This window comes from Filicampus tigris, chromosome 10, assembly GCF_054856515.1.
Source record: "Filicampus tigris isolate MCC_2025a chromosome 10, RoL_Ftig_1.0, whole genome shotgun sequence".
Lineage (NCBI taxonomy): Eukaryota > Metazoa > Chordata > Actinopteri > Syngnathiformes > Syngnathidae > Filicampus > Filicampus tigris.
This window is the reverse complement of record NC_141226.1, coordinates 125,950-140,012: the sequence shown is the minus strand read 5'-3', so window position 1 is coordinate 140,012 and position 14,063 is coordinate 125,950. Positions and strand designations below refer to the sequence as shown.

General features: G+C 41.2%; 1 protein-coding gene across 4 annotated transcripts in view; it reads right to left on the bottom strand.

Moving 5' to 3' along the window:
* LOC147140331 (uncharacterized) overlaps positions 1–14,063 on the bottom strand; it is a 94,169-nt gene that overhangs the window by 70,293 nt on the left and 9,813 nt on the right. For 3 of the 4 annotated variants that reach the window (XM_086044083.1, XM_086044084.1, XM_086044085.1), the window contains exon 2: positions 11,682–11,843. The exons of the other annotated variant lie outside the window; for it this stretch is intronic. In XM_086044083.1, the coding sequence (XP_085900209.1) occupies positions 11,682–11,843 (162 nt within the window). The remainder of the gene's footprint in view (positions 1–11,681; positions 11,844–14,063) is intronic. 4 annotated transcript variants of the gene reach the window in all.

The following is a 14,063-nucleotide window of genomic DNA, read 5'->3' as shown; positions in this document are numbered from 1 at the left end:
CCCTTCCTCCTCTCTGCCTTCATTCACACAGTATGTCACCTGCCACACCAGAGACAATAAAACACTGGACCTTTTCTATGCCAACACCAAGGAGGCATACACATCACTGCCCCTCCCCCCGCTGGGCAAAGCTGATCACAACCTGGTGGCTCTCCAGTCTGTGTACAAACCTCTGGTCCGCAGGCAGCCAGCTGTGACCCGCACGGTTCAGAGATGGTCTGGAGAGGCCGAGGAGGCCTTAAAGGACTGCTTCAGCACAACTGTGTGGGAAGTATTCAGCGATGCTCACGGGGAAGACATTAGTAGTCTAACGGACACTGTTACAGACTATATAAATTTCTGCATGGAGAACACCATACCCACCAGGACAGTAAGGTGTTTCTCCAACAACAAACCCTGGATCACACCAGACATAAAAGCTCTCCTGAAGGAGAAGAGGAGGGCTTTTGCGTCAGGCAACATAGAGGAGCGGAGGACTGTGCAGCGCCAGCTGAGGAGGAGGATCAGAGAGGGGAAAAGGTCCTACAGGAAGAGGATGGAGGAGCAGCTGCTGCAGAATAACGCCAGGGGAGTCTGGAGGGGCCTGAAGACCATCTCAGGCCACGGACAACCCAAGACCCGGACTGGGGGGGACCTGCAGTGGGCAAATGAGCTAAATCTCTTTTTCAATAGGTTCGATCAGATGCCTGCCTCCACTCCGTCTCTCCTGCTGCAGTCTCCACCTACTCCTCCTGCTGGGCGTGTCACCCCCTCCCCTCTTTTCTCCACAGTCTCCAGCTCCCAGCTACACCAGATAGCCACCACTCCTTCCTGTCCAGCCTTGGCCTTCACAACATCTCAGGTGAGGAACCAGCTGAAGAAGATGAAGGCGAGGAAGGCAGCGGGTCCAGATGGCATCAGCCCCCAGCTCCTCAAATCCTGCGCAGACCAGCTGTGTGGAATTGTCCAGCACATGTTCAACCTGAGCCTGAAGCTGGGCAGGGTCCCCCAGCTATGGAAAACATCCTGCCTGGTCCCGGTGCCAAAGACCCCCCACCCAAAGGAGCTCAACAGCTTCAGACCGGTGGCGCTGACGTCTCACCTGATGAAGACCCTGGAGAGACTGGTCCTTGTCCACCTGCGCCCCCTGGTGAGCTCCTCAATGGACCCACTCCAGTTCGCATACCAGCCTGGCATCAGTGTGGATGATGCCATCATCTACCTCCTCCACACTTCACTCTCCCACCTGGAGAAGGCGGGGAGCACTGTGAGGATCATGTTCTTTGATTTCTCCAGTGCTTTCAACACCATCCAGCCCACCCTACTGGGAGACAAGCTGGAGCGGGCGGGGGTGGCGCACCACCTCACCACATGGATCCAGGACTACCTCACAAACCGGCCACAGTATGTGAGGACACAGGACTGTGTGTCTGACGTGCTCCTCTGCAGCACGGGGGCCCCACAGGGAACTGTCTTGGCTCCCTTCCTGTTCACCCTCTACACCTCGGACTTCAACTACAACACCCCTACCTGTCACCTGCAGAAGTTCTCTGACGACTCTGCGATTGTCGGCCTCATCACAGGCGGAGATGATCGGGAGTACAGAGAACTTACTCAGGGTTTTGTGGACTGGTGCCAGCAGAACCGCCTCCTGATCAATGCGGGGAAATCCAAAGAAATGGTGGTGGATTTCGGTAGGCGCCAGCACTCTTCACCTGCACCAGTGAACATCCGGGGAACAGATGTTGAGAGAGTCTCAACTTACAAGTACCTGGGTGTTCATCTGAACAATAAACTGGACTGGTGCGACAACACAGACGCCCTCTATAGGAAGAGTCAGAGCAGACTCTTCCTACTCAGGAGACTGAGGTCTTTTGGGGTTCAGGGGACACTCCTCAGGAACTTTTATGACTCGGTGGTTGCATCGGTCATCTTCCAGGGAGTGGTCACCTGGGCAGGCGGCGTCTCGGCCCGGGACAAGAAGCGGCTGGACAAACTGGTCAAGAGGGCCGGCTCTGTCCTGGGCTGCTCCCTGGACTCTGTGGACTCGGTGGGGGACAGGAGGATGTTGGCCAAGCTGTCATCAATGCTGGGCAACCCGGACCACCCCCTCCAGGGCACCCTAACAGCACTCCACAGCACCTTCAGTGACAGACTGTTACACCCTCGCTGTGCAAAGGAGAGATTCCGCCGTTCCTTCTTGCCTGCTGCTGTCAGACTCTTTAACAAGAACATTGTGTAGTCTCTACAAACTGGCGGTCATTAGTGCAACTGTGCAGTCCTGCACCTGAGCTCGTATCGTGCAATACCCAATATTCCCCACTACTGTAATACCGTGCAATACTCAACATTCCCCACTACTGTTAGTCTAGTTTTATTTTTATCCAATGCTGTTCCTTACATTTCACTACAGCACTGCAGCACTGTCACTTAGAGTATTTTTTCCTCTGTACTATGTACAGGCCGAAATGAGTGTTCCTCATATTTTTTATGTAGATGTAGGTTGGTGTGTATACACATGTGTATATACACATGTTACTGCGTATATCTACATAGGTTTGATTCTAAATGTTTGCCGTCAATGTTATACATTAATGGCCACATTATGCCGCCGCCCCTGTGTGACCTATATCTTTGCTACTGTAACAATGAAAATTTCCCCACTGTGGGATCAATAAAGGCATTCTTATTCTTATTCTTATTTATGTTATTATCTATTTGTTTTAGGATTTTAGCCGCCCATGCATTCCTGAATAATAATCTGTGAAATCATTATACCTGTTTCAGATGTAACTATGTCTTCGTGCATATTCATGAAAATGCCAAAGAGAACATTAAGTTATGCCATCTATATATCTCTATATTTTTTATATACAATACTTTGGTATGATGTATTTGTAAACATCCAAGTTCTCCAAGTTAGATCATATGCACATAGCACGTATTGTAACTAGATGACGTTTAAATGTTTGACCTGTGTTCTTCAATGGGAGTGATTTCAATCCATGTAGAGTTAGTAAATACAGTGTAGCTCAAACTCTGATAAACAGCACAGCTAGCAACAAGCTTTTGAGGGCATGTGTGTGTGTGTGTGTATGCAGTCCTCCCTTGAGGGGATGCCTTGAGGGGATGTAGTGTGTGTGTGCGTGTGTGTGTGCGCGTGCGGTTGTGTGTGTGTGTGCACTTGTGAGCATGGCAGTCGGGGAGAAAACCGGAGGAATGTAGATAAACGGTTGCTTACCGGTGATTTCTTGAGAAGCTTTGTGTCTCAAAATGCGTGTCCATTTAGGATGGGTGAGGGCCAACTAGTCTATAGTAATAATAAACTCACTTTTTAAAAATTCTGAATGATTAATATGTATTCTTTTTCTTTTCAGAACAGTACTGAGGTGTAACAAGTTCCCTATATATTAGGTAAGTGACAAACGGACTCTAATCATTAGTTTGTCTGTAAACAAAGCGTACAATGTAACTTGGTGTGTTTTTTTTTCTTAGCTGTAAAAAAAGTCCCCCTCCTCTGTTGCGCGCCTAAGAAGAAAGTACCCAAATGATCTGCTTATGAACCTCCAACCGTCAGTAGCCATAAATCTAGACGTGTCAGGGATAGTTTAAACCATTATTGTGGAAATAATATTTAATTTAAAATGTATTCATTTATTTAAAATCATATTTAAACACCTACATAAGTTATTTTGCAAATTGTTCGGCTTCAATGTTTAAAAACTTTAACATTGACTAACGTTGACCTTCTTCATTATTAACACAATTATTGTGTAGACTCATATTTAAACACATACATAAGGTTTATTACAAAATGGTCAGCCTCATCCCTTCAATTCACATTTACCTGATGAATCCCTATCATTCTTATTAATGCAATTATTTTGTAGTCTTATATTTAATCACCTACATAATGTTTTTTTACAAATTGGTCAGTCTCATCCCTTAAATTCACATTTACCTGATGAATCCCTATCATTCTTATGAATGCAATGAATGTGTGGACTCATATTTAATTACCTACATACGTTTTTTCCAAATTGGTCAGTCTCAACATTTAAAAACTTTAACATTTACTAATGTTGACCTTTCCTTTATTGATATTGCAAGTATTGTGTAGACTCATATTTAATCATGTTTATTTCAAATGAGTCAGTCTCAACATTTAAAAACTTTCTCATTAACATTTACTTGATGAACCTCTATCTTTATTAATAATGCAATTAATGTATAGGCTAATTATATTGTGTATTTGATCATCTGTTCTTGTTGACCATGTTTTCTTACATACCCAGTGTTTAAACATCAACCTGTTACTTTAGTGGTTACTTTTATTAGCATAAATGTTTGTTTAGAATCCTTGTATTTTAAAGTCATTGCAAGAGATTGATGTAAACTCATTAATCAAAGCAGGAGGTAAAACCTATACAATATACTGTTTCTTGTTTCAGCCTAAAGCTCTGTCGTATTTGTACATTCATGCACAGACATCATGAAATACAAGTTCCTCACCAGTGAATCAGTACGTGCATGAGTCAACCCCACATACTGGAGTGTTCAAGCTGCCTTATCTTTTTTTATGACCTCCTCACATCCACCTTAGCAGGAAGGATGAGAAAACAAACTACAAGGAGTAAAGTTACATGCAAAATCAGAGACACCCTGAGCTATCCATCCTCTCACCAATCTGCCTCCAACCAGCTGCTTGAGTGATGAATATCAAGTCCAACAGGGGCTGACTTTGTCAATTTGTTGAGATATTTAAAATTGGGGTGCCATGGTAAGTTATACATTGTTGTGAGGCAGTAAAAGATGATCTGACATCTAAGGAACAGTATCTTTCAGTTCATTTGAACCTAGCATGTGTTTAACATGCGAGTAATTGTCAAATGTATACAGTTCTCACACGCACTTAGATTTGAAAGTTTTTGTTTATTTGTTTGTTTTTAAATGATGCCCTGTCTCACTCAATTATTGGGTAAGAGCTGGGCCCTTAAAAAGGAAACCACATGTTGAGAAAAATGAAGGTATCAAGCTACGTTTATGTAGTTATGTCAATTTGAATGTTGTTTTTAAGCTAACCAACAATACAACGTGAGTATGCAGACTAAATGAAGTGAATGTCATGATCAACATTATTTGGAGTCAATCCATAAAAGTTAAACGTTTTGAATGAGGTGAATGTCATTATGAACGTTGTTATTTGAACTCAAATCATAAAAGTTGAAAGCTGATCTCATTGATTCACATGTTTAACATGCATTGATGGATTAAAGCTAGTATTTTTAGAGTTACGTTTGAGAGTGTAGAACTGTGACTCTCAGGTTTTACATGCTTTTTATGACAATCACAATTTTAAGCAGACAAACACATACTTTTACCAGCACAAATGTTTGTAAATAACATGTAAATAAAATGTAAATAACAACATTGATAATGACATTCCCTTCATTCAAAACATTTAACTTTTATGGATTGAATCCAAATAATGTTGATCATGACATTCACTTCATTTAGTCTGCATACTCACGTTGTATTGTTGGTTATTTTAAAAACAACATTCAAGTTGACATGACTTCATACACTTAGCTTGATACCTTCATTTTTCTCAACATGTGGTTTCCTTTTTAAGGGCCCAGCTCTTACCCAATAATTGAGTGAGACAGGGCATTCAGTTAAATGTAAAACAAGATCACATTTAGATGACATAAACTCGTGTTAGTCATGAAACTAGGAGAAGTATTTTAAAGTATGTATTTACTGTCCATTTTTTATGGTCTGTTTGTCTCTGACTTTCTTTGAGATGGTGCTCCACTGAGATTCTTCTTCTTCTCGTGCCACTCCGTTCATACCTCTCTGCATTTGACTCTTAATTTACGATTTGAAAGGTCATGGATTATTTGGAATATTGGGTTTTCTCACCCATCCTGACGAGATAAAATCTGTATAGGCCTACACTCCCCACATTTTTCAAAGGCTAATTTCCTAATTAACAACGTGAAAGCGAAAGTATAACAACTGATGAACAAAGCACCTTATTGTAAGACTTATCATACGCACACACATTTCTGGGGAGCCCATAGACACCTGAGTGAGGCCTATCTGTCTGTATTTTAAGAAGGCATGCAGGCTCCGAGCACAGGTGGTGGGGCAACAGTGTGTGCTGACACCAGAAAATGAGAAGAGGCCTGCGCTTAGACTTTTCACAATTATGTTGCCTTAATTGTACACTAACCTGATGATTGTATGAAAGATGCCCTAACAAGCTGTATTAGAACAATAAGGGTTGCTATTCTCAGTCATTAAAAACATAACTAAGCATGCACAATGGTGTACAGGTGTAGTTCAGGTGTTTCATAGGTACATGTGTAGATGACGTGGTATTGCGCTAAGATGAATTCAATCAAGTGGTCACTTCATAATTGTATGGAAAACGTCCTAACAAAGTGTACTAGAACAATAAGGGTTACGATTCTCAGTCAATTAAAAAAAAAAAATAACCAAGCATGCTAAATGGTGTACAGATGTAGTTCAAGTGTTTCATAGGCACATGTGTAGATGACATGGTATTGCGCTAAGATGAATTCAATCAAGTGGTCACTTCATAATTGTATGGAAAACGTCCTAACAAAGTGTACTAGAACAATAAGGGTTGCGATTCTCAGTCAATTTAAAAAAAACATAACCAAGCATGCAAAATGATGTACAGGTGTATAAATAAATTTGACTTGACTTGACAGGTGTAGTTCTGCTGTTTCATAGGCAAATGTGTAACCCCATATTCCAGCGGCAGGGGCAGACAAAGACCAGGTTTGAGTCAATGATTCAGTGGGCGGTTGTTGTCTCCTTTGCAAATAAATCCTTGATTTTTGATGAGCGTTTGGTCCACAGCCTTTATGAATAGAAATACACGTCCCCTCAATCATGATGCCTTCATGAAGATCTGTATTACTTTCTGTTTGGACCCAAGTGTATGGTAGCGCCTCATAGATGAGGTGAGGGTCTAAAAACATGTCTGACCTAGCCTGGACATCTACCCCAGGCTATACAATGAGTTTCATTTTACAGGCGGAAGTATGATCTCATCCATCCATATTTGGTCATAAATGGCGGCAGCCAGGACATGTCTGTACATGTCTTGAATGAGGCGGAAGCATAATGTCCTTATTTGGGCATGCCGGAAAAGATGGCAACTGCCAGGACATGTCTGTACATGTGCCTCTGTTACATTGGACAAGGCGGGATTATGATCTCATCCATCCATATTTGGGCATGCCGGAAAAGATGGCGGCAGCCTAAGCATGTCTGTACTTGCCCAGGGTGACATGACCGTTCAAAACATGTCTGAACATGTCTTGAACGAGGCGGAAGCATAATGCCCATATTTGGTCATGCCGTAAAGGCCGTAAAAGATGGTGGCAGCCTAAAAACATGTCTGTACATGCCCAGGGTGACATCACCGTTCAAAACATGCCCGTTCATGTTCTTCGTGAACTCCGCTGAGGCGGAAGCATGATATCATCCTTACCCATATTTGGTCATACCAGAAGGGTGCATGAATCATAAATGACGTGTTAAAGGGGCGGGGACTAGGAAGTGAGGTCAGCTTGAAATATACCTACAATACATAAGAACAGCACACAAACATATTATTTATATTTAACCCTCTTCTAGCTACCATAAATAATTTACAAAAATATTCAAACCAAAATACCAATAACTTCGATTACACACATCAGCAGTCGCAATGTACGAGCATGCACGTATCACGTAAACCTCTTACTAACGGCTCGTGTCCCCCTGTAATGGCCCCGTTAAGATGGCGAATCTAATGGATCATACAGACAAAAATACAGCTTCCAAAGCATTCAAAACACATACAGAGTTCAAAATGAACGTTCTACTCACACGTCTATTAATGCATATACATTAAAATGCTTTTTTTCATACCTAGATAAGGGAGATATCAATGACCACTCGGACACAAATGCTTCTTCAGCTACTCAAGCAAGAATGAAGCATAGCGCCGAGGGCTCCCTCTTCCTTCCCTAGTCGATCACCGATGGCATCTTGTATAGGTATATCAAAATGTTCTCAAATAATAATAACCATGTTAAACATTTGTAACTCGTTTTTCACCTTTTTTTAAATACAAACATTTTAACATTTTCTTAGGTAGGTCTTTTTAATCAAATTTGTGAATTTACACTATCACTGAATTAATTACTATTTTGTTCATTCATGACCAATCATGTGACAACAATCTTCCACATCAACAGGAATAGTGAATCGTGAGTTAGCGGGTGCGGACTGCGCATACAGTGTTCGGTTGCATGTTGAAGTTCATTGTTCGCGAACCCTGGTATATGGCCTTTTTAAGCGTTATTTTTTTTACAGTACTGTAATGCATCACCATTCACCGATTTGCTTTCAGCCCATTATTGAACCCCAGGAGAACAGTAAAGCTATGGAGCGCACTAATCCAGACACTCCAGATTTGCTGACATCCCACTCCATTTTATCACGCCGTCTGTGTAGACGCCTCTTAAATTAAAGGCATATGCAGGTACACAGACACTTCAATACGTCAAGTATTTTCTGTACATTTTATACTTGTAGTTAAGTTTTATTTGTTTGTTTGAATACATTTGCATTGTGTTTAAATGTGTTAATAAACTTGTAATAGTTTTAAAGTTTTAATAAGTACAACTTGTGAAAAAAGTTGTTTTTGTAGGGTATCTAGATCACTGATTTTCACCCTTTTGAGGTCTGGACCATATTCGCAGAGATAAACATGGGTTCACTGCACCTCTGATAGGGTTTGTGTTGTAGGTGATGCTTAATTCATGAATTACCGTATTGGCCCGAATATAAAACCGTGTTTTCTGCATTGAAATAAGACTGAAAAAGTGTGGGTCGTCTTATATTCGGGGTCTAGACATTATACCCATTCACAACGCTTGATGGAGCCAGATATCATTGAAGCGAATGCTGAACTTGACTCCGCAGGCCAAAGCATCCCCTGTCACGTGAGGATGACGTGCTATGGGAGGAGCCAGAGGATGGGATTAAGGACTACACTGAGCACAGCGAGGCAGATAATTGTTTGTTGTGAGGAGTAATGTTCTGTCATGATAGATTTCAGATACTCTCAAGTTAAACCAGTTTGCATTATTTTATTGCAATGTTTTTCCTTATTCAGATTTGTTTCAAGACTACAGCGACAGTTGGACTTCACTTTGATGGTTAATGCAGTTATTGCAATTTTGTTGTTTGATCACAATAGATTGGTTTATTTACATTTCAAAAACCAGAAGCCATTCATTTACGGATGTGATTGCACTTTAGTTTACATATTTAAATGTTGAAATATTAAGATTTGAATGCGGTAAAATAACATGCCTTTGCTCTCAAATATATTGTTATAATCATTTGTTTCAGATGTACTGTAATTATTTTCTCTATAAAAATTAATTTGGTGTTCAAAAAACCTTTTTTCAAATTTGAGTCTTGAAAAAGAGGGGGTCGTCTTATAATCAGGGCCGTCTTATATTCGGGCCAATACAGTAAGTAGTACTGTACTAGGGCTGTCCCGATCCGATCACGTGATCAGAAATCGGGGCCGATCACGTGATTTTCAGCTGATCGGGTGAGAAAGATCATTTTTTATTATTTTCTGAACGTTTAAAAGGTCACAAAGCTAAAAAAATAACCCAAATGTGCAAATATATTGCCAAAGTAGTGTCTTAGTTTTACATAACACATTGGTGTGACTTTTTTTACCCAGCGTGATGTAGTTTGTGTGTCCCACCAACAGACATGTCACTCTCCTCCGCTGCGGACAGCAGCGAGCAAGGCAGAGACAGAGCAATGAGTTTATCGTCTATCAAGAGGCAAACCAAAAGCATACTCCTTAAATAAGCCCGCCTTGCCTGATATAAAGAAGCCAGCCTCTTCGCAAAACGGCATTGTCAAAGAGTTGAAACAGCCGAGAAGCGTGACGGGCAGATTAGCAATTGAGACACGTCCAAACGACGTAACATCAAATAGAAGTTTAACGACTGTAAATTATTTTGTGACAAACAAGCTTGTTCCCCACTGGTTGCATTTAACGAGGTCATAAATTAGTAGCGTCGTTTGTAGATGAGAGAGGTCATGCACGTACCCAACATACTGAGCTGCCTGGGCTATTCATTTTAGCCTGCACAAGCCTTTAAATCACGATGTAAATGTTTTGTTTACCATTAAATCAAATGTGTCAAACTGAGAAATCCCTCATTCTATGATAATGCTTACATGGGCCATTCAACCAAATTGGTGCCATGCTCAGGCAATAACATGAAAATACATTTTTATAACGCGTCCAGCACACTGATATGTATTGTGTTTAAAGTTACCATTCAATTAGTGTAAATGTCATGGCTAAAACCCACTAAGAGTTTCAGTACAAAAAAAAGTTCTGAGATGAACATTGAGTTGTTCAATATGTGTATCATCAAATTTTGTGCTAAAAAAAAAGAGGCAAAACATATCAAACATTGAGTTTACTTTGCGTATTATAAAAAGAAAGTGGCATTGATTTGGTGGAACGGTCCATAAAATATAAATATATATAACAACATACAACATAGGGCTGCTCGATTAAGCGATTTTGAACTGAAACCGAATTTTCTGGAAAAAACGATTTTAAAAACGTTCAAATCGGCATGTTCATTTTTTTTTTATTTTTGGTGTATCTAAGCCACCGTAGTTTCCTCTGCATTTCGGTTTCCTCCCATGAGCGTGCAGTCCGATAACAACAACAACATCCATCCAGCTACCGGCGATTCTGCTATTTGCTCAGGCAAGTGAACGTTTAGTTAATAAATCGGGCAAATATAGATCGGTAGTGTAGTGTGTGCCCCGCATGTACAATTCAACCCATGTGCAAGTTACTCAACGTCTGAAAGGCGTCCCTTTTCTTCTTCTCTACAACGGACCTCTGGTCCAACCGGACTATGCATCCGTATTTAAGATTGACAGTGCATTGTATTATTGAGTGACACTTTTGCACTTATCATTGATTTATGTTTAAGTAAGACCAGGGAGAAAGGTGAAAGGCTAGTCACTAGCTGGTTGGCAAAATGACTTGCTGACAGAGTGTTTGGTATACAGACTTGACTGACTACCTTCTCTCATGTTGATAATTTTGTTTCAGATGGTATATGCACTTTCCTCTTTCATTATTGGTTTAATTAAGAACAGATTTGAAATCTATTGTGTAAGTAAAATGCTGTTAATCCCAATGGATTGTTTTGTGTGTGTTAAATTACATTGACTGGCATTTTGAGTTCAAAGAAAGAAAAATTAAGTTTAAATAAAAGACATTCAAAATCCTGCATTTTTCATTATTTTTCAATTTACAAAGAAACCGTAATCGTAAAATCGGGTTTGAGAGAAAATAATGTGGATTTTCTTGTTAGGCAAAATCGAATAGCCCTAACATAACATATACATGTTGATGTATGTATATTTCTATATTCAGAAAATTCAGATTCACACTCTTTTTTTCTTAATGCATTGCCGACGTATCGGATTGGGACTCGAATCGGTATCAGATCGGGGTATCGGCAGATCACAGATCTCAAAATCAAAAGACTCTGACCTGAATAAAATGATAGGGTGATCAGGACAACCCTATACCGTACATTAATTAGTGTTACCTGTTGACTCTCTTCATAGCAGAGCTGTCTGATAGCTTTTATTTGATGAATAAGCTTTTCTTTGTGTTTCTCTAATTTGACCAGTGTCTCCTCCAGCTCCTCGCGGTCTGACTGCTGCTCCTGCAGCTCCAGATTCTCCACTGTTACCGCATTCTCAAGTTCCTTCAAATGCAAAAACACGCTCATATTTACAAATTCTGAGCATTAAGGCATGACATCATATGAAATTATAAAATGGCAAAGTAAAAGTAAATCCAAACGAAAATAAAATCCCAACATTCATATTTTGGGTTTAGGAGTGAGTGAGCATTTTGACTGGCTACAATGAAATGAGGGAGTTGATGCAACATGTAGTCCAACATGTGACACACATCAAAGAAATATTTTTTTGGGTGATAAAATGATAGTTGTTGGCCATCATTGGCACCACCATATACTAAATTGTGTAGATGCTTTGTTGTCTGACAAAATTGACGGATTCAAGTTAAAGCGGGTATTTTCTAACATTTGAAGCAAACAAGGATATTTCATAAACACTATATAAAAGTTTGTATTTTCAATAGTTGCAGAAAACAATCAATCAATGCAACATTTATCAGCTATTAAAAATATACAAATGCAACCTATTAAAGGGAAAGTCAACCCAAACATTTTTTTCAAGAATATGTTCTATGCAGGGTGGCACGGTGGTCGACTGGTTAGCACGTCCGCCTCACAGTTCAGAGGTTGTGGGTACGATCCCGGCTCCGGCCTCCCTGTGTGGAGTTTGCATGTTCTCCCTGTGCTTGCGTGGGTTTTCTCCGGGAACTCTGGTTTCCTCCCACATTCCAAAACCATGCTTGGTAGGTTAATTGGACACTCAAAATTGCCCCTAGGTGTGATTGTGAGTGCGGATGTTTGTTTGTCTCTGTGTGCCCTGCGATTGGCTGGCAACCAATTCAGGGTGTCCCCCGCCTACTGCCCGAAGACTGCTGGGATAGGCTCCAGCACTCCCCGCGAACCCTTGTGAGGACAAGCGGTATAGATAATGGATGAATGGATTTTCTATGCAGGCCTACTAGTTGAAACAAGACACTCTGATAAACATTGCATTTGTTTAATAAGAGTTAATCCACCCGTGTTTAACCATCTCTGAGGTGGCCATTTTGTCACTTCTGTCGACTGAAAATGACATCACAGTTGCTCAGGGCTCAGGTAACAACCAATCACAGCTCACCTCTGTTCTGAAGCTGTGTCTTGATTTGGCTGTTTTCAGAGCCCTGAGCAACTTCCATGTCATTTTCAGTGGACAGAAGTGACAAAATGTCCGCCCCCTGAGATGGACAAAAAATGGGTGGATTTTGCTTCTTAACTCATGTTCTGCAAACACAATATTAATCACAATGCCGTGTTTCATCTAGTAGGCATGCATAGAACATATTCTTGAAAATAATATGTTTTGGTTGACTTCCGCTTTAAGAAGCCATGTGTGCCAAAGTCAAATATCAATACTCTTCATCTCCATTACAAACATACTGTATATACAGTAATAATATAATAATATATAGTTTGAGGCTTCTTTAGCCGGACGCCCATTTTTGGGGCCGAGGGCGGGGGGTGACACCTTTGAAAAAAAGGGCTTGACTAAGCAATGGCGGGAGTGCATTTTAGTCTGGCCCACTAATCGGCCCTCATGCATGTGACGTGGTCAAGAGGCGGCCAAATTTGATCTCCGCCTACTCGAAAGGCTTCTTTAGGCCTCTTTATACTTCCGCGTCGGCGTGAGCGACAACTGCCGCATTGCATCACGTCACGACACATTGTTGTCAACAGGTCTGCAACACATGCCGCGCACCCATCAGGAATTGTTGCTGGTATATACGACTCCGAGCGCATTCTCTCTCGTGATCGGTCCGTTATGTCACATGTTTCAATGACATACAGTTCCTCCCGGCTCTGCCTGACAATTTTTTGCCAAGGAGGAGAGGATCCACCACGCAGCTTGTTGCTGCTTTGAAACAAACTAGTTTGGCAGCGGCGTGGGTTATATGTCACATATGTGTGTGTAAAGAAGCTTCTCACGCACGTACCACCTTCGCGGACATCTTCCAGATCGTTTTCGCAATACAATTAAATGTACCGTCTAGTCATCTAGGTCCCTTTGTTGGAGAAGGCACAATATCTATTGTTGTCGCTGTCTTTTTGAAGCGATGCCCCCCGACTTGGAATGCAACTGTAACAAATTTTCAAAACAACGTTGTGTCCGTGAGTATAAGGTCAATCAAACTGTGCACAGTACTCGTGGATGACGCGAGCACATCAAGGTCGAGTTCATGCACTTCTTCTGGCATCCTCCCTACTTTAACAAGGAACACAGCAGGATTTTTCATTGAAATTGAAGAA